Source organism: Macaca thibetana, chromosome 16 (assembly GCF_024542745.1).
Source record: "Macaca thibetana thibetana isolate TM-01 chromosome 16, ASM2454274v1, whole genome shotgun sequence".
Lineage (NCBI taxonomy): Eukaryota > Metazoa > Chordata > Mammalia > Primates > Cercopithecidae > Macaca > Macaca thibetana.
Genome location: NC_065593.1, coordinates 23,806,413 through 23,826,368, shown reverse-complemented (window position 1 = coordinate 23,826,368; position 19,956 = coordinate 23,806,413). Strand labels below are relative to the sequence as shown.

General features: G+C 56.4%; 1 protein-coding gene across 5 annotated transcripts in view; it reads left to right on the top strand.

Moving 5' to 3' along the window:
- Positions 1 to 19,956, top strand: part of MYO18A (myosin XVIIIA) — a 105,939-nt gene that overhangs the window by 75,866 nt on the left and 10,117 nt on the right. For 3 of the 5 annotated variants that reach the window (XM_050763287.1, XM_050763285.1, XM_050763288.1), the window contains 19 exons: positions 369 to 434; positions 4,263 to 4,391; positions 5,055 to 5,198; positions 5,581 to 5,670; positions 5,802 to 5,921; positions 6,127 to 6,238; positions 6,680 to 6,807; positions 7,117 to 7,271; positions 8,964 to 9,087; positions 9,173 to 9,373; positions 9,909 to 10,019; positions 10,570 to 10,674; positions 10,993 to 11,139; positions 11,541 to 11,654; positions 13,017 to 13,133; positions 13,328 to 13,411; positions 13,847 to 13,984; positions 16,503 to 16,688; positions 17,047 to 17,186. In XM_050763287.1, the coding sequence (XP_050619244.1) occupies positions 369 to 434; positions 4,263 to 4,391; positions 5,055 to 5,198; positions 5,581 to 5,670; positions 5,802 to 5,921; positions 6,127 to 6,238; positions 6,680 to 6,807; positions 7,117 to 7,271; positions 8,964 to 9,087; positions 9,173 to 9,373; positions 9,909 to 10,019; positions 10,570 to 10,674; positions 10,993 to 11,139; positions 11,541 to 11,654; positions 13,017 to 13,133; positions 13,328 to 13,411; positions 13,847 to 13,984; positions 16,503 to 16,688; positions 17,047 to 17,186 (2,411 nt within the window). Of the gene's footprint in view, positions 1 to 368; positions 435 to 4,262; positions 4,392 to 5,054; positions 5,199 to 5,580; positions 5,671 to 5,801; positions 5,922 to 6,126; positions 6,239 to 6,679; positions 6,808 to 7,116; positions 7,272 to 8,963; positions 9,088 to 9,172; positions 9,374 to 9,908; positions 10,020 to 10,569; positions 10,675 to 10,992; positions 11,140 to 11,540; positions 11,655 to 13,016; positions 13,134 to 13,327; positions 13,412 to 13,846; positions 13,985 to 16,502; positions 16,689 to 17,046; positions 17,187 to 17,978; positions 18,024 to 19,956 lie in introns of all 5 variants that reach the window. The other 2 variants (XM_050763286.1, XM_050763283.1) reach the window with 1 other exon arrangement.

Sequence of the window (19,956 nt, the reverse complement as noted above, 5' to 3'; positions counted from 1 at the left end):
GGCCTTTGCGTACACTGGTTCCTCCGCCTGAAATGCCCTCTCCCCTACTTGGTCCAGCAAATTCTCACTTGTATCAGAAGTTCTCAGCACAACCAAGAGCTGTCTGAGGTGCCTCGTGTAGGTGCCACCTCCTGTGGGCACTGCAGTAGTTCACTTGTCTTGCTCCCCAGCAAGATGCTTTGTTCCTCTTGTAGTCACCTCTGTGTCCCCAGAGTCCAACCCAATGCCTGACACTGAGGAAGCCCACACAAGTGCATGAGTAACAGACTGTCTAGGAGGAGGGAGGGGAAGGGCCAAGGGCCTGGAGGAAGCCCTGCATGGTGAGGGGAGACCCAGGCGGGCTGCCTGACGGAGGCCTCTCTCTACAGGCGGTGGAGGAGCTGCTGGAGTGCTTGGATCTGGAGAAGAGCAGCTGCTGCATGGGCCTGAGCCGGGTGAGTTGTCCCACAGGAGGGCAGTCGGGCCTCACTCCAGGGGCCCCTGGGTGGCTGGCCCACTCCTCCTGTTCTTGTTGCTCAGCCAGACATCACTGGTCTCCTGGTGCCCTCTGAGTCTTGCCCTAGCTCCACCCCGCCCAGCCACTCAGGGGCTGCCCCCTTCAGGGCTAGGGGCCAGGGAGCTAGAGGGTTCAGATGCAGCAACTTGACTTTCCTTCCTTCTGGATAACTGGCTTGTTCAGTGCCAGGAACACCTCTGTGATGTCAGGAGAGAGTGGGTGGAAGGTGGCCCTGAACTTGGCCCGAGTCCTGGTGTGGGGAGTAGGGGAGACTGGAGGGCTGGACCCAGAGGATGTGGGCTGGAAGAGGCAGGAGGCCTTGGGTAGAGCCCCTGTGGAGAGTTACCTGAGGCTGCTGGGTTCCAGAGAGCAAGCAGGACATGGTGAGGCTGTGCCGCCACCACCTGCCCGCAGGCCGAATTCCTCATCTGAATGGAACGCTGTGCGTAAAATGCAGGCACGCCGGCCCCTGGGTGCCAGTTTGCCGCGTCACTCCTCACCAAAGGGTCAGCTGAGCATTCCTCCCACAGGCAGGAAGCCCTGCATGCCCCTCTCTTCCGAGCCTGGGAAGCTTGGACAGGGGGCACCCGCATACGTGCCCCAGGGCTGGGGTGGAAAGGAGGCCAGTGGAGAGCCAGAGAGGGTTCTGGGCTGGTTGTCTGCCGGCAGAGAGGGAAGGAACTCTGGGTTGCAGGGTCCCGTGAGGCGTGTGCGGTGCAAGGAGGTGCTTGCAGAGGCTTGAGTCTCACTTGTCCTGTGTGCTTGGTCCTCTCGGCCCTGCATGTTGAGTCGCTTTCCTGGCTCCTCCTGCCCTCCCTCACTGTCCATCGCTCCCATCTCTGTGTCTTTGCATCTTCCCATCTTTGCTTCTGCCGTCCCTGGCTTTCCCTTTGGCCCCAGCAGTCCCTGCTGGTCTCTATTCCTTGGTTTCTGGTTCTGTTTTTCTGCTTCTCTCCTTGTTCTCTGTATCTTTGTGTCCCATTCTCTTTCTGTGTCATTTTCTGGTTTGTGTCACTGCTTTGTCTACCTCTGTGTCTGGCTCAGCTCTTTTCTCTCTGTCTGTTCCGCTCCCCCCGCTTTTTTAAGCTGGGGCTGCCATCTAGGGCCCCTGCCTAGGGCCGCCTGCTGTCAGGCATTACTTCAGCTGCAGGGTCTCTCCCTGGGTCCCGTCACCCTGGTCTTTCCCGCCAGGTTCCTGCCTCAAGCAGGCTGAGCTGCTGCTGGCTGCCATTGGGGATGGCACCTCCTCCAGCCCATGCCTGGGTTCCCAGGCCTGTCTCGGGCAGGGCAGGAAAGGGCCTGTATAGGCTGATCCTCTTCCCAGCTGCCATCTCAGACCTTCTGTCGTCCTGAGCCATGCCAGGTGCCCGGCTGAGGCAGGCAAGCCCCAGGGCGCACTGTCACTCAAGGGCAGAGCTGGGCCAACACTGGGTGCCTGCTCACATCTAGTTTGGGAAAGAAAGTTCAGGCCGTCTAGGCTCTGGTTAACACTGACTCGTGAGCAGGGATTCCCTGTGTGTCACATTGCTTCAGAGGAGGGGGTCTTCATCTGAGCCATGGGACCCTGAGAGTTTCAATAAGGACTTTGCGGGGCTCAGAGCCTCCTGACATTGTAAAATTTGTATGAATGTGTATTTTGGGGAGGAGATGGCCTGGAGCTTTCACCCAATACCCAGAAGGACCCTTAACCCCACAAATGTTCAAGAGAGATTTGAGGCTCGCTGCTTTGGCCTCTAGACCATTCTTTCTCTTTTCATTGTGTCTCTGGGCCATTATCCACCCCCCACTCCAGCACCTCACTTCTGCCCTGATCAGGTGGCTATGTGTCCTAACCAAGCATGTTTGCTGTCCCCTGGTGGGACTTGGATATTCCTTTTACCCCCAGTGGGATTTCAGACTTGCACATTATATGAAATTAAGCATCTGGGGGCCAGGCGTGGTGGTTCACGCCTGCAATCCTACCACTTTGGGAGGCAGATTGCCTGAACCCAGGAGTTTGAGACCACCCTAGGCAACATGGTGAAACCCCATCTCTACTGAAATACAAAAAAATTTTCTGGGCGTGGTGACGGGCACCTGTAGTCCCAGCTACTTGGAAGGCTGAGGCATGAGAATCACTCGAGTTCAGGAGGTGGAGGTTGCAGTAAGCAGAGATTGCACCACTGCACTCCAGCCTGGGTGACAGAGCAAGACTCTGTCCCCAAAAAAAGAGAGAAAGAAATTGAGCAGCCGGGCACGGCAGCTTATGTCTGTAATCTCAGCACTTTGGGAGGCTGAGGCAGGAGGATCACTTGATGCCAGGAGTTCAAGACCAGCCTGGGCAACATAGGGAGACCCCATCTCTACAAAAAAATACAAAAATTAGCTGGGAATGGTGGTGCACACCTGTAGTGCCAGCTAGTGGGGAGGCTGAGGTGGGAGAATAGCTTAAGCCTGGGAGGTAGAGGCTGCAGTGAGCCATGATCACGCCACTTTACTCCAGCCTGGGTGACAGAGCAAGACCGTTCAAAATAAATTTAAAGAAAAGAAATTGAGGCTCAGGTAGAACTTAGGACCCATGAGAGACCCCATGTTCGATGGCGGGATTTAGGGAAGTGTCACAAAGGACTGAGCTGGCTTTTTCCAAGGCCAGCCTCAGGGGACCAGGTTTCTGTGGAGTCGCCAGAGGCAGAGCTTTCTCAGCAGAAAGTTTAAGCCCTCTCTTTGCATATTTGCTGAAGGGGGCCTTGGGATACTGTGCCTGTTGGCTCTCAGTGCATTTACGTAACCTGTTTCCCATCACGTTCACATCTTCTCTTTGCCCCACAAAAAGGAATTTTCTGTGTTCTGTGCCAGATGGAGGTAGGCCTATACCTAGGTGTCTCCGCCCACTCTCATGGATACAGAGTGATTTTTTTCACCCAACCCTTCCCGTTTCACACACACTCCTCTTTGTGGCGTGTGGCAAATTTTACCAAGCCCTATCTTAGGGCAGCACAGAGTGTTAAGGAAAGGCCGGGTGTGGGGGCGCCCAGCTGGTTCTGCACATGCCTGCCCTCCAGCCCCCAAACCTGTATGACAGGTCCCTCAGCTGGGCCAACCCCCGCCCACCTCACTGGCTTCTTCATGAGAAGGTGAAACTTGGGTGTGTTTTGGGGGGGGTGGCACATGAAAGAGGAGACCATCTGAAATGAAACTAGCAGGGAGGGGGAGGAGAAGGCAGGAGCTTCCCACCACCCCTCTTCCCATTCTCCCTGCTTTTCCTCTGCACGCTTCTCCCCAGCACTGCTTCTCACACAGACATCCTCCGGCATCCACTCCCCCTGATCCCAGCAGTTGGGAGTCAGAGGGGGCTGGAGCCCGGGTTGGGCCCTGCAGTGGGCTGTGGGCACAGGGGGCATTGACAGGGTTGCTGGCAGTACTGGGTGAGGAAGCCCTCACAGATGTGGCAGGACGCCCCCTCCCTGTTTGACCAGTGACTGCTCCATTTCCTTCCTTGCCCCAGATATCTTCCCTTTACTTTCCCTCTCCTTTCATCTTTCTTTGAAGTTAAATTTCACACCTTACTCCTCCCCTGCCAAAACCTCCCCAGCCCCTTCTCCCTCAGCCTTCCCAGGGCCTCTTCCTGCTCCTCCCCTCCTCTCTTGGACAATTGGATTTTGAGGCTCTTCCCAAGCGAAGGGCTGTACTCCCAGGCCTGCTTGTTTCTCCAGTTCCTCACCTTCCCTCCCTTTCCTCTGCTGGGCTGGCCCAGTCTCCTGCCTTCACCTGGCCTGCTTTTTCACAGGTGTTCTTCCGGGCGGGTACGTTGGCACGGCTGGAGGAGCAGCGGGACGAACAAACCAGCAGGAACCTAACCCTTTTCCAAGCAGCCTGCCGGGGCTACCTGGCCCGCCAGCACTTCAAGAAGAGAAAGGTGCTGCTCTAGGGACATCCCCTCCCCCCGCAACCTAGATGGGCACGGCCAAGTTCCTGGGGTGGGGGCTATGAGGGGGAGAAGAGGCAGGAACCTCCCAGGCCACCATGTCCTGGGCCAGGGTGGGGAACGGGCAGCTCTCTGGTGCCAGCAAGTGTGCTGGTGTGCCCAGCAACGGGGCCTGGTTGGAGGGCTTTGTTGAGGGGTAGGGGAATCAGGGCCCAGGCAAAGGTGGGCTCTGGATCATAGGCTGCTCCATGAAGATTAAGGAGCTGTGTCAGCGACTCCTTTTCTTATTAGCAAGTCCATAAAACAGCCAGCACTGCCGCCTCTTGTGTTTCAGCAAGATTAGGTTTTATAGCACAGCTAGGCCAGGGTGCTGGAAATAATCAGGCAGCAAATAAAGCAGATGAAATTATTCCTAATGGCAGCGGAGCGGCTAGTGCCCAGCGCGGTGCTCCCAGGGCTGGGTTCTGTGCTACCCACCCTCTGAGGGATGGAGGGAGCCTGGGGCAAGGGGGAGCATGGGAAATATCTGACTCGGGGTCAGGAGGCCAGAGGAGCAGCCCTGGGGGCCTGTGCTGATGGTGGGGAGGATCCTGGGCCGAGCTTGGCCAAGGTGACTGAGAACCGCACTGTGCGCCACCCCCACCCCACCTGCAGATCCAGGACCTGGCCATTCGCTGTGTTCAGAAGAACATCAAGAAGAACAAAGGGGTGAAGGACTGGCCCTGGTGGAAGCTCTTTACCACAGTGAGGCCCCTCATTGAAGTACAGCTGTCAGAGGAGCAGATCCGGAACAAAGACGTATGTGACAGCCTGGGAGGGCCAAGTCTCTGGGTGAGGGGAAGCCTTGCCGGTTTAGCTTGAACTTCCAAGCGCTTCTTCATTTAATCCAGAGAGCTCACATCCTTGAAATGTGCCCAGCAAACAGAAGATGACCCTCTGGGGTGCTGGCTGAGCCCCTGGGCAGCCTCTTAACGATAAAATCTTGGGCATCTCTAGCTTATTGGGAAGGGTCTAGGGACAGGATTCCCAGGAGGCAGTGGCTCTGCTATTGGGGACATGCTTCCTCCCATGGTGTCCTGGCCCAAGCTTCATCAACTTCGTTCACTACAGGGGTGCAGACCCAGGGCCCCACCCCCTCGCAGTGCCTTTGGCTCACTTTGCCCTCTTTGGTCCACCCTAGGAGGAGATCCAGCAGCTGCGGAGCAAGCTCGAGAAGGTGGAGAAGGAGCGGAACGAGCTGCGGCTCAACAGTGACCGGCTGGAGAGCCGGGTGAGTGACTCCTGGCACCACACCAACTGGGCATGGCTGCAGGGAGACGCAGCCCCTGCAGGTCACCCAGGTGTTCTGGCTGAGTGAGGCAGGCACTTCAATTGGTGGTGACTCCCTACCCCCAACCCCAGATCTCGGAGCTGACATCGGAGCTGACAGATGAGCGTAACACGGGAGAGTCTGCCTCCCAGCTGCTGGACGCGGAGACAGCAGAGAGGCTCCGGGCTGAGAAGGAGATGAAGGAATTGCAGGTGAGGGCAGGGCCTGGGTGAGAACAGCAGGCTGGTGACTGCCACACCATAGTGCCCACTGGCTCCCCCCAAAAACAGTTGGCGTCTTCACCCCTAGCCCAGCATCCCTGTCTGCCCTGGGTAAGCATGTGAGCATGGTCTGTGTGGTTCGGGGAGTGGGTATGAGGGGACAGAATGGCATACCCTGAAACCCCGTCTTCTGCAGACCCAGTATGATGCACTGAAGAAGCAGATGGAGGTTATGGAAATGGAAGTGATGGAGGCCCGTCTCATCCGGGCAGCGGAGATCAACGGGGAAGTGGATGATGATGATGCAGGTGGGCCTGAGGCCCAAGCAGCTCGGCAGTGGCCTGCGATGCGAGCCCTGATGCCCACCCCTGGGTAGTCATGTCCCTTGTCCAGGCCTGTCTCCCCTCCACGAGCTAAAGTGAAAGAAACAGATGAGAAGGCAGAGGTGCCAATAAATGCAGGGGATTGTTAGGCAGAGCTGTAACAACCACGATCATGACAAAGACTGAGGGCCGTGGTCCCATCAGTCCCTGGGGGAGGCACAGCACATGTAGCCACATCTCTCGCTCTGGTCTTCTCCTGGCTAGTGGCTCCTTCTGCCTTGGGAGGAAGCCGTCATTACAGAGAGCTTTCTGAGCCCTTGCTGACTCCACCTGCTGCTTGCTCCCTCTGCCCCATCCTCCTTCCCCTCTGCCCCTTCTGGGGACTCTCAGCACCTCCATCCTCCCTTGTCTGCCTCAACCCCACAGGTGGCGAGTGGCGGCTGAAGTACGAGCGGGCTGTGCGGGAGGTGGACTTCACCAAGAAACGGCTCCAGCAGGAGTTTGAGGACAAGCTGGAGGTGGAGCAGCAGAACAAGAGGCAGCTGGAGCGGCGGGTGAGGCTGGGGAGGAGCCGAGGCCTGTGCTTGAGAGGACCAGGAGGGGAACTGGTGCCTTGTGTCCGTCCAGTGAAGGCTGGGGGCAGGCAGGCCTGGCCTGGGACGGATCAGGGAGGCTGGCATGTTAGCTTCTCGGTGCAGGGGCAATCAGGATCAGGCTATCATTAGAGCTTCTTCAGTACCCTGGGAGACCCTACTTCCTCTCACAATCCTGGGTCTTCCCCTCACTTACCCACCTCCCTCTCCTCACCTTCTCCACCAATGCTTCCGGGCCTCTCTGTATATGCACCCCGTCTCGGCCCCTAGCTCGGGGACCTGCAGGCAGACAGTGAGGAGAGTCAGCGGGCTCTGCAGCAGCTCAAGAAGAAGTGTCAGCGGCTGACGGCTGAGCTGCAGGATACCAAGCTGCACCTGGAGGGCCAGCAGGTCCGCAACCACGAGCTGGAGAAGAAGCAGAGGAGGTAGGTGGGCCCCCTGCCCTGGGCCCAGAGGACCTTCTGGAGCAGCCACAGACAGGACTGCCTCCTCGCCCTCCAGGGAAGAAAGAAGGACCTGAATTTGTCCAGGGCCCTTGCCTGCCTGGTCACTCATCTTGGAACGTGAAGAGGCCCCCTCTTGACCTCCAGGGTGGACTCGAGCTGTGTCCCCACTGAAGGCCTGCCCAGGCCTCTGCTTTCAGGGGTGCTCCCCGCATCACGTGCCTGTCACCCTGTGCCAGGCCCCATCAGGAAGGGCATCAACCAGGGCCCGTGCAGGAACCGCTATGTCCCTGCCCCCGGCCCCCAGCTCTGCCTCTCCCTCACTTGCCTCAGCTACACAAACACTCTCTCCTGACTAATGTCGTTAAACTACCGTGCCACTTCCATCTCATTATGGTAATGATACAAAGGAGGGGGGTGGCCCTCACAGGAGAAAATCCAATCTAAATTAATTTCCCGGGCTGGGAATGAGGATGGGACGCCTTCATTAGCAGTACTGAGGAACCCACACACCCTGGGAACAGCAGGGCGCCCTGGGGAGCAAGAACAGCACCCATTTCTGCTCTGCGGGGGAAGGGCTTCTCAGCAGAGGCACCGGTTGCCTTTGTGAAGGGGTATCCCCACACCCACGACCCTGGGAGTGAGGATGGCAGAGCCTTTCCAGTGACTCTGGGTTACCCCTGGCCTCCTGGACCCACCACCATCTCCCCAAATAGGGGAAATAGGAAGGTTTTCTATTCCTCCCACCTGACACCATGACCGCCACTTCCCTCGTTCTCATCTCTGCCCCCACCCTACCCCTTTACCCAAAGGCTGGCACCCTTAGCTCGACCCCCCTTCTGAGCACGCAATGACAATACCAGCTCGGCCTAGTTACCGTGCTGCTGTGCTCCCCGCTGGGCAACTTATTAGGTTTCAGCTGCCCGGAGTTTTCTTACTTTTTTTGATGTGGGGTTGGGGTAAGGGGAGCGTTCAACTTCCACAGGAACCTGATTAGCTATTCAGGGAAGGTGGTAAGAGGAATTTGAGCAATTTGCTGCATATTTAGCGGGAAATGGAAGACTGGGAAGTGGAGGAGTGAAGAACGAGGCCCCCTGTGTGCCCATTGAGGCATGTGGCCAGCTGGGCACAGTGGGAATGCCAGCTTTGAACCCAGTATGGGGTGTCCTGGTGGTGTCCTGCCAGCACTGCTGGGGTGCATGGTCCTGGCCAAAGGCTGGTGCCCAGAGGCAGGGACAAGGAGCCAGTTGTTGCCCTTACAGTTGCCGAACCGAACTGTGGAAAGTGAGTTAGTAGAAGCAGGGTGCTCATCTCTACCCTTTTCCCACCCCACCCTCACCTGGGTCTCTCATTCTTTGATGTGTTGAAATGGAAAATGTAGAGACTTAACTCCTGAGGGGCCTGTTAAGCAGGCTAGGGGTCCCTCTTAGGCCTACTTGGTGAAAGGGCTCGCCTGAGTGCTCCCTATCCCAGACCCAGTTGCTCAATAGGGCCTCAGTGGCCTGACCTGCCACCTCTAAATGTCACCCCTACCTTGCCACTGGCCCCACGTTAGGGCTGCATGGGTCCCCCCACCCCTGCTTGGGTCCTGTCCATGGCACCACCTCCTGACAATCTCTGTGTGGGGGACCCCGGCTCTTCCCCATCTGATAGAGCCGCCACGCTCCCTTGCAGGTTTGACAGTGAGCTCTCGCAGGCGCATGAGGAGGCCCAGCGGGAGAAGCTGCAGCGGGAGAAGCTGCAGCGGGAGAAGGACATGCTCCTTGCTGAGGCTTTCAGCCTGAAGCAGCAACTAGAGGTGGGTAGGGCCACCCACCGTCTGTGCCATGTCCCCCTCACAACCTGGGGTCAGCCCTGCACCAGCCTCATCTCTTTTGCTCCAGGAAAAAGACATGGATATTGCAGGGTTCACCCAGAAGGTTGTGTCACTAGAGGCAGAGCTCCAGGACATTTCTTCCCAAGAGTCCAAGGATGAGGCTTCTCTGGCCAAGGTCAAGAAACAGCTCCGGGACCTGGAGGCCAAAGTCAAGGATCAGGAAGAAGAGCTGGATGAGCAGGCAGGGACCATCCAGATGCTGGAGCAGGTACAGGAGAGCTTGGCCAAGGGAGGGGTGCCACCATCCCCACAGCCAGCCTCAGGCATGGGCCAGAGGATCCTGCCTCCATTCATTCATGTGTTCACTCACTCACCTACTCACAAAATGTGGAGTGAGCACCTGATCTGTGCCAGCCACAGTATAAAGATGCAGTCATGGAACTTTCCACAAAAACAAATCTGATGGAGCTCCAGTAGGGAAGGGCTCAGGATGCATGGCAGCTGAGGGCCACAGGCCCAACCAGCCTGCCACCAAATCAGTTCAGGCAGCTGGAGCCTGCAGGCAGACGGAGAAGCTGCAGGACTGTCCCCACCCCAGCTACCTCTCTCTGGGCCTATGCCAGACCGCTAGCAAGGGAGTTCAGCTGCTCTGGAGAAGCTGCTGCCACGAGAGCAAGGTGCCAGCAAAGGGAACTGGCTGGTGGACATTCTCAGCCCATGAGCCTAGGGAGAGCCACACACAGGTGGGAAGGGGGTGGGCATTGCTGGGGAGGGAACCCAGACCCTACTCCAACCACCTCCAGGCCAAGCTGCGTCTGGAGATGGAGATGGAGCGAATGAGACAGACCCATTCTAAGGAGATGGAGAGTCGGGATGAGGAGGTGGAGGAGGCCCGGCAGTCGTGTCAGAAGAAGGTAAGGTATCTGAGTACTTACCTGTCTAGCGTAAACACCTTTTCCCATCGCCGCTTTAAAGTAAGGGGCTTTCTGCCTCCCTACCTCAGCCACATTGTCTTCCATTGTCATTCTGGGCCAGGAAGCGCCTGGAATCCTGGCATTGGCAGGGATGTATTGGCTCAAAGTCTGTAGAGAAGCTTGAGCCCCTGAGGAACTAACGCTCCCTGCTTTCTGTGCCAGGGGCAGCCCCCTGTGCCCCTGCTGTGCTGCGCTGTACTGGTGCTATCTGCAGTCAGCCAGCCTGGCCGGATAGGTCTCCACTGTGCGGCGAGGTGTCCTATTCTGTCTTGGCTAGCCCCACCGCATGTGGCCTGCCATCCCTCCTCGCCCTCCCAGGCTGCTTTGAAACCCTGGAAACCTGAAATTTAGGTTCTGACCCCTCCGCCAATATCACTGTGCTCAGGCCTGCCCCACTGTTTTCCCGGAGTGGGGAACCCAGAACCAAAGGGGCCTGCTTGGCACCAGGTACTAAAGGGATGGACGGGTCTCTGTCCCCATGGTATTCCAGTTAAAACAGATGGAGGTTCAGCTGGAGGAAGAGTATGAGGACAAGCAGAAGGTGCTGCGAGAGAAGCGGGAGCTGGAGGGCAAGCTCGCCACCCTCAGCGACCAGGTCAGGGGACGCTCCACCTGCCAAGCCTGGCCAGCTACCTGCCCATGCAGCCTGAGGAGTGGGGATCCTAGGGATGGGGAGCCGGGAACAGAGCTGTCGGGGGATAGGGGTGCTGCAAAGAGCCCATCATCATCCCTCGATGGAGGCATCACCATACATTGGCACACCCAGCCCTTTACCACTGATTGGCATGATCCTGGCTCTTCCAGGATCCTTATGGGGACACTGATAATGAGGACGTGATGAGGAGTGGGCTTGGGTAAGATAGGAGGAGGCCCTGTGTGGAGCCCAGAACCCCAACTGCTGGTGCCCACCCAGGTGAACCGGCGGGACTTTGAGTCAGAGAAGCGGCTGCGGAAGGACCTGAAGCGCACCAAGGCCCTGCTGGCGGATGCCCAACTCATGCTGGACCACCTGAAGAACAGCGCTCCCAGCAAGCGAGAGATCGCCCAGCTCAAGAACCAGGTATCCCCAGAGAGCACATGGCTGATCCAGGCACAACAGAGCTTACCTTTTCCATTCTCTTTCTCTCTCTCTCACTCCTCTCAGTGGCTCGTGAGTCCTTGGGAAGGAAAGTGACAGGATAGAGGGGAGAGCCACATGTAGCAGCTAGACTCCCCAGGCCCTGCGTGTGCCTTACTGTCTCACCGCCCAGCCCAGGGTGGTGTGGATGGGGCCTGGTGCCCACCAGCCCTGTCACAGGAGGAGATACCCACGCATGCAACACCACACAGCCATGGCCCTGGGGTCTGAAGTGAATGGAGGAGGAGAAGGAGGGCATCTGGGCTCACTCTTCCCTGTACAGCCCTCCTGCCCCCAGGGAATGACTGACATCTCTCTCTGGGGCGGGGGTGGTCTCTGTCCAGCTGGAGGAGTCAGAGTTCACCTGTGCGGCAGCCGTGAAAGCACGGAAAGCAATGGAGGTAGAGATCGAAGACCTGCACCTGCAGATTGATGACATCGCCAAAGCCAAGACAGTGGTGAGGGGCCAGGGTGCCCGGGGCAGAGCTCGGGGGGCTGAGGCAGAATAGAGCTGCCTCTGTGGCTCCCTTCACCCCAGACAGGTTCCTCCACGTCAGGACTTGTGACGGGTCCTTTCATGCCAGGACTTGCTGCAGGAAGAGCAGGCCCCCCTGCTCTGTGTCTCCCCACCCTGAGCAGAGGCCTCGGGGTGGAGCGGGCAGAAGAGGGAGCCAGCAAGGGCCCATCTCCCTGTGTAACCACCTGCCTGCGGGAGCTTGGCCGCAGGCCCCAACACCATAAATAAAGGCATCTAATGTGACTGAGGGACGTAAACAGGTGCCTAGAGATTAGCAAAAGCACCGATAAGAGGACAGGATGGCTTGGCTTCCCTCCCCTTCCCCCTGTCCAGCCCACTGACAAGCCCAAGCGGCAGCTAATTAGAGCTCTTATTTAATGCCTCCTTTTTAATTCCCCACCTCTCCCACAGCCCATCCATCAGCAGAGAATTCATTACTGGGATGTGGCCACCAATACCTCCTTGGGCAGGGAATGGGGCAGGGGAGGAGGCTGGGCTGGGCTAGTGGCTTCATGGCCCCTGAGCTAGTCACCTAGCTGCTGAGAGATGCCAATCTCACAGGCTTGATTTATCCCCATGACATTTGTGCTCCTCAGCAGTTTTCAGGTGAGTAATTCAAATTCCTTAATTGTGTTAAAAAAGGTTGTTATAAAATTACCATTTTATTTAAATCTGAGTTAATAAATTTCTTGGCGGAGGCTTCCCCAGCTCCCCACAGCCCAGTAACAAGATGGATGGGGCAGAGAAGGAGCCAACACAGTCATTGTGGTTTGGAATTACAGGCTAATAGATTCATTCATTTCCTGAAGCTGCTGTTGGATCTCTCTTCCCCTCCCCCAAGGAGGGGACTGGCTGTGGGGGCTGGATGCCCAGGGAGTGGGCAGTCCCAGGGGAAATGAGAGTCTAAGCCAGGAGACCTTCACAGACTTGAGGGGTCCTTCCCTGGGGCCTGAAGGGGGCAGAGTACATGCAGGCAGGGCCTGGACTGATAGTGCCGGGATGATGGGTCATTTGTTCTGGGCAGACCTTTTCTGCCTTCTCATTAGCCTCAAAGGAGCTGCCAGGAAGCAGCTGTCATTCAGCTCAGAGGCCCGGGGTCTGCCTGTACTGCACACAGCCCTTTCCCTCATCTCCCTGGTCCGGAGCAGGACAGGCAGCTCCCTGAGCATCACTGGTCCTGGGACCCACCCCAGCGGGCAGACAGCCCATTATCATCTCTACAATGCCCCCACCATTGGAGGCAGCTGGAGCCGACAGACACACTGGGCCTGAGGCCCTCTGATCTGTCTTTGCCTCTGTCCAGCTGGAGGAGCAGCTGAGCCGCCTTCAGCGTGAGAAGAATGAAATCCAGAACCGGCTAGAGGAGGATCAGGAAGACATGAACGAATTGATGAAAAAGCACAAGGCTGCCGTGGCTCAGGTACCCCTGCCAGGAGTGCCCCTCACACTCCACACCGCCATCATCCTTCTGGTCCTCCTCGTGGGTCCCCCATACAACCGCTTGTTTTGGGAGGTGATGGAGTGAGAACTTCGGTCCCCTGGTGTTCCAGCTGGGCTGGGCTGGCTGAATGTTTATGGGGGATCCTGCTTCTGATGCTCTCACCCCTTTCCCAGGCTTCCCGGGACCTGGCTCAGATAAATGATCTCCAAGCTCAGCTAGAAGAGGCCAACAAAGAGAAGCAGGAGCTGCAGGAGAAGGTGAGGACCAGGGGCTCCCTTGGGAGAGAGTGCCAGGATCACTACGTGTGGGAGGAACCCCCAAGTTCACAGTTTAGAAGGCACTTTTCTCTGCCATCAGTAATCCACAGAGCAATATAAACTAGGAGCAAGGGCTAGGCTTGGAGCCATGTTACCATAGCAGACATCATTTGGGCTTCCCCTGCCTCATTTCCCATCTCTATTCCCTCTCCAGTCCTTAGCTTTCTCCTTTCTCTCTGAAGGGCAAGATCTGTGCCAAGCGCTAGGGCAGATGGGGGAGGCCTCTGGCCCAGGGCTCCATTCTCTTTCCTCCCAGGTGCATCCCTCTCTACCCCTCCCACCTTCTGGTCACCGTGGTGATATTGCCTGCCCCAGACGTATCCTCCTCACTTTCTGGGCTCAGTTCTTTCTTCTCTTCTTGCCCTCCACCTCTAGCTACAAGCCCTCCAGAGCCAGGTGGAGTTCCTGGAGCAGTCCATGGTGGACAAGTCCCTGGTGAGCAGGCAGGAAGCTAAGATACGGGAGCTGGAGACACGCCTGGAGTTTGAAAGGACGCAAGTGAAACGGCTGGAGGTGGGTTCCCGCTTCTCCCAGGCCGCACCGAACAGGGCAGAGCTGCGCCAGCACTGGAGCCGCGCATGCTCAGCAGGGCTGGGCAGGCCCCTGGACACTCCTCAGAGGCCTGTGCCTCGTTGCCAGGCCAGCTGACGGGCAGGTGCTTCTCTCCCGCCCCGCCTGGCCTGCTCTCTGGGTACCATGGAGCCCGCCTGCTTTACATTCTGTTTCCGTGCTTGCTTTCTGCCAAGGGACCAGAGCAGCTTAGCTCTTCGTCTTCATATTTTCCTCCACCACGAGCTCCCCCCCGCCTGTTCCCCTCAACCGGTTCTCTGGCAGGGTCATAAATATGCAGCGGATGGTGCCACTTCTGTGCAGGCTGGAGTCTGTTCTCTCATCTGCCCTCTCTCTCCTCCTCTCCCCTTCCCTGCTTCATTCCCTTTCTTCCTCACTTCTTCTGCCCTCCTGTCTCTGCTTTCTCTCTCTCTCTCTTCCTTTTCCTTGATTATGACCCTATTCTTCTCCCTTCTTTTTTCTTTTTTTTTTTATTTGAGACGGAGTCTCACTCTGTTGCCAGGCTGGAGTGCAGTGGTGCGATTTTGGCTCACTGCAACCTCCATCTCCCAAGTTCAAGCGATTCCCCTGCCTCAGCCTCCTGAATAACTGGGACCACAGGCACGTGCATTTTTAAAATTGTATTTTAGTAGAGACAGGGTTTCACCATGTTGGCCAGGATGGTCTTTAACTCCTGACCTCATGATCTGCCCACCTCGGCCTCCCAAAGTGCTGGGATTACAGGCATGAGATATTTTTTCCTCTCCCCAATCTTACTTCTCTTTCTTACCCTCTTCCCATCCCTTTCTCCTCTGCCGTTATTATAAAGTTCATTCTCTCTTCTTCTTCTTTTTTTTTTTTTTTTTTTTTTGAGATAGGGTCTTGCTCTGTTGCCCAGGCTATAGTGCAGTGACGCGATCATGGCTCACTGTAGCCTTGACCTCCTGGGCTCAAGCAATCCTCCCATCCTCCTGCCTCAGCCTCCTGTGTAGCTGGGACCACAGGCATGTGCCACCATGCCTGGCTAATTTCTGTATTTTTTGCAGAGACAGGGTTTTGCCTTGTTGCCCAGACTGGTCTCGAACTTCTGGGCTCAAGTAATCCGCCTGCCTCAGCCTCCCAAAGTGTTGGCATTGCAGGCATGAGCCACCACGCTGGACCAATCCTTTTTCTTTTGGTCTCCCAAAGCCAGTATGGGCCAGCGCCTTCCATCTCTGGCAGAGCAGATAGCAAGAGAGAGGCAGAAAGGATTATCTCCTGGGTTTACACTCCTCTCGCCTTATTTTTAAGTTCTCTTTGAGTTTATAAGCCTTTGTCTCCGCACCGTCAGTTCTGTCTGGGCCCTGTGTTGATAAGTGTGGTTGCTGAGGGGCAGCCCTGTCACCTCCTCCATCAACTCGCAGTCCATGGAGCAGGCACTTAGGTAGGGATAGAAACAGGTGGGCCTCTAGAGGGCATTAATAACCTGGACACAGGAAGAGAGCACAACTGACCCTCCCAAGACGGGGTCACAGTCCTCAGGAGAGCTGGAGAGAGTTAGGGGAAACTTAAGAATTTATTTTCTGCCCACCCCAACCCCAGGCTGGCTGATAATATTTTGATCCCCATTTTACATATAGGAAGGGTTATGTAGGTTGCCTAAGGTCACAAAACTATCAAGGAACAGAAGAGGCCATTAGTCTGGTGGACACAGGACAGGCCCACAGGACTTATCTCCTTTTCTCTTGGGCCTAGTCCCTTCCCACACCTCTATCCCTCAGGTTCCCTTCTGCTCGGAGAGTTTTGTGGTTTAGACTCATAGGATGTTAAACACGAATGGCCCAATCCTGCAGCCTGGCTCTGTTATTTTAGGGACATAGAGGCTGGAGGCCCAGTCAGAGGTAGAACCAGGATCACAAGCAGATGCGGGGTTCTTCCTTCACATTCAGCCCCTCTCTCCAGGTCATTTTTTGCTCAGCATCCCACTGCCTGGCAGGAGATTCATTAGGCTTAGAGAGATGCTCTCTGCTTGGAATCTGATGATTGTTTAGTCTCTCCTAATCCAGAACTCCAGCAAAGCCATTTACCTCTGAGCACAGGATCTAGCTTTTGGGGCTTCTGGGTTCAGAGTCCCTGCGGGAAGCCCTGCTGACCTAAGAGGCCTCTACATGCAGTGTCAATACCGACAGGCCCACCAAGCTGTACCCAGAACACTCCTTCAGTCTTGGTGTAGTAATAATGATAATAGCACCTTTCATCTTTCAAAGTGCATTCACATTCATTACCTTATTCATCCTCAGAAGACCCCTGGGGAGTAGGTGTTATTCTCCCCCCATTTTACAGAAAAGCAAGGGAAGCCTCGGGATTGCTTGCCCAGGTAGCCAATGAATGGTGGAGCCAGAGCTTGACCCCAGGCCTCCTGACCCAGAGCTCTGCCACACCCTCCCTCTGCCTGACTGATGGGCCTACGTGCTGTGTCTTTCTTCCCCAACTGCCTGTCCAGAGCCTGGCTAGCCGGCTCAAGGAAAACATGGAGAAGCTTACTGAGGAGCGGGATCAGCGCATTGCAGCCGAGAACCGGGAGAAGGAACAGAACAAGCGGCTACAGAGGCAGCTCCGGGACACCAAGGAGGAGATGGGCGAGCTTGCCAGGAAGGAGGCCGAGGCCAGCCGCAAGAAGCACGAACTGGTAATGCCCTCCTGTCCCCCACAGGGCCCACATGGCATCCCCCTGACGAGCTGTTGAGTGTGCGCCTCACTCTGGCCTGGTTGGGGATAGGGTGCAAAGAAACTGCACATGAGTCAGAGAATGAGAGGGAGGAGGAGCATACCAAGAGGGCAGACCAGGGAGCCAATGGCACTGGAGGCTTCCTCAGGTGAGGCTTGGCCCCCACAGCCAGCAGCAGCAGAGCGGAAAAGGCTCTGGAAGCCTGTGTCAGCCCTTGGGTAGCGCCCCTATGACCGGGAAGGACTTGAAGCAGGCTTTTTCTGGTCATCTGGGGAAGAAGCTAGCCCTCCTGCAAACTGGGCTGCCCCCTTCCTCCTAGGAGATGGATCTAGAAAGCCTGGAGGCTGCTAACCAGAGCCTGCAGGCTGACCTAAAGCTGGCATTCAAGCGCATCGGGGACCTGCAGGCCGCCATCGAGGATGAGATGGAGAGTGATGAGAATGAGGACCTCATCAACAGGTGAGAGGTGGCCTCTGGGGCATCTGCAGCCAGCACGGAGGCCCTCTTGACTGCCTCTGGAACCAGGCCACCAGGTAGAACAGTTGCATCCTCTGCCTCCCCATGAGTGAGCCACCAACCCACCCTCCCTTTACTGCCAGACCCCAGCACAGCCTGTCCTGCAGAGGCAGAGGGTGAGACAGGTGCACCCTGATTGAGGCCCCCCAGCCAGTCTCCCCTCCCCAGGACCAGGCCCTCCAGCTCTGCCCGCTCAAGATGAGTTATTCCCCTGTTTAGCTGCATTTCCGATGGTGCCTGCTCCCCTCTGGGGAGGGCAGAGATTTAAAGGCTGTGGTGCCTTGTTACTATGCCAGAGATTTTCTCATAAAACCCACCCAGAGAATGGTCTGGAGAGAAAGAGATTTGTAGTCTTAGGCAGAGGAGACAGTCACGAAGAAGGAAGGCCGGCAGTGTGGGGTGGCGCCAGGCCATGGAGAAGCTCCCAAGGCTGCCCTAGGCAGACCCTAGACCTGCCTGCTTCCCACCTCAGGGCTGGGGCCCATCCTGCAGGCAGGTCTGGGGCAGCGCAGGGAGCCTGCTGCTTTGGGGCAGGGGAGAGGTGCCAGGGGCAGCCCAGATCAGGTTTTGAGGACAGTGCTATCATGCAACCCCCACTACCTGGTCTCAGCCAGCCAGAGCTGGCTCTTGCTGAGGGAAGAGAGGTCCTTAGCTAAGGGGTCCACCTTGGGGTTGCCCATTGATTTCATCTGTTTCCCCTGGACCCCTTGCCCACCATCTTCCTTCTATTTCCAGTTTGCAGGACATGGTGACAAAGTATCAGAAAAGAAAGAATAAACTGTGAGGACTGGAGCGCATGTGCTCTCTGCCTGTCCTCGCGGGTGTCTAACCACCCCTAACACTGGCTCCTACCCCAGGGCCGCTGCACGCAGCATGTGGATACAGCCTCCCCACACTCCTGCCTCACTGTTCTCTAATGCTAACACACTGACTCTATCCTCAGGGGAGGCAGGGAGCGGGCAATGAGGTGTGCTCCCCAGAAGGCTGGGGCTGGCCCGTGCACCCTTGGTGGGCAGGACTGGGGGCTCCTGCAGAAAGGAAAGTGCAGCCTATTCGAGAAGTTTACCTTCCTGAGCTCCAGCACTTTCCTCCCTTAAAAACCAAGTGTGGCCACCTCCCTGGCCTATTTCTCTGGGAGAAAAGTCTGTTTGGGCTGGCTCTGTCCACATCCTTGGGCTCCTTGGGAGCCTGAGCTGCCTGAAAGAAGCAGGCATGTTTCATTTTTAAAGGTCCACCACCTTCTCTTGGCAGACAAGGGTAGAAGGTGAGGGGTATCTCCCAGTTTCTTGTTTGGAGAAAGCATTCAGGCAGCTAATCATGGGCTGGTCGCCATGGCGGGGGAAGGGAACACAGCCAGATGTGTTTACTTTACTCCCTGCGGCACCGTGGGCAGAGGGAGGCCCTGGCGGGCGCTTGTGCTGATGCTGTCTGTCAGGTGGCGGGAAGCCCAGGAAATCCAGCCCTCTCTTTTCCCGCTATCTGGGTGGGAGCTGGACAGCAGATGCAGATGTGCAGGCCTTCAGGCAGAGCGGGGCTGATCCTCCATCAAGTTCGACAGGGTTGTTTTTCAGAGGTCGTTTTTTTAGCATGGCATTGGATTTCTTCCCCCACTCTCTCTTGCCTGGTGGGCCCCCTCCGCTGGCCAGGATGGGCTGGTGGCAGCGCACAGGACTCCGTGAGAGCTAATGATAAATGTAATAGTGTGTAACAGTGATAGAGGGCCGCTGGAGCCTGGTTGTCACACACAATTAATATCCCCCGCCATTCTGTCTCCGTTTGTTTGTTCCCCCGCGATTCGGCTCCCAGTTAACTAATAGCACATGAGCCCGGACATAAATTGCATTTGACGCAAAGTTTAATTCCGACCATTTAAAATTTCAACTGCCCCCTGAGCCTGCCTGCCCCTGGAGTTTGTTTACAGGCCTGATTATTTAAGGAAAAGACCATCTTCTAGATGCTTGCAACTAAAGGGAAGGCAAGGGCAGGCAGGCCAGCTTTGCAGCCCATCCACTGCTCTGAATGTGAGGAGGAAAATTCGTATTCTGAGCCCACAACTGTCTGTCCCCTGTGTGTTTCAACCCTGCCATCTTTGGGTGGTAAGAGCTTCAAGGGCTGATAAAATGCGCATTTAAGATCATATTCTAAACCACTGCGAGGCACGCATACACACAGGTACACTGCACACGCACACACACGCACACGCCAGTGTGCGCTCACGTAGACGCATGGGGACGTGCGGCTCTAACCAGGTTCCGGCTGATGGCAGAGAGGTGGTGTGGCTCCTTCCTCAGCAGCTCTGGGCCCCAGCTCCAAGTTATTGAGCCCAGCACACTAAGGCGGGCAGAAAAATAATGTTTCGATTTACTTAGAGATACAGTTGTTATTGCTATAACCTTAATGAAAGCAGTAAACAGCACAGTATTAAGGGAGATTTACACAGAAACGCTTTTAACATGTAGACATAGATTTTGCGATGCATACAGCACCTCCTTTCTAAAGGCAATCAATATGGTTATGAACGGTGGTGATAAATTATAGGCTCTGAAGCTAGAGAGGGAGGTTTTTTGCACGGGTGTATAAATCAGGTGGTATTGGCGTTCCATGGGGCCCATGCACCACAGTAAATCTGCCAGGCTCGGACAGGCACAGGGCTTGCATTAGCAGTTTCGAGGCTGTCTGCTAAACTCCTGTTTACCCGGGGCATCAGCCGGCC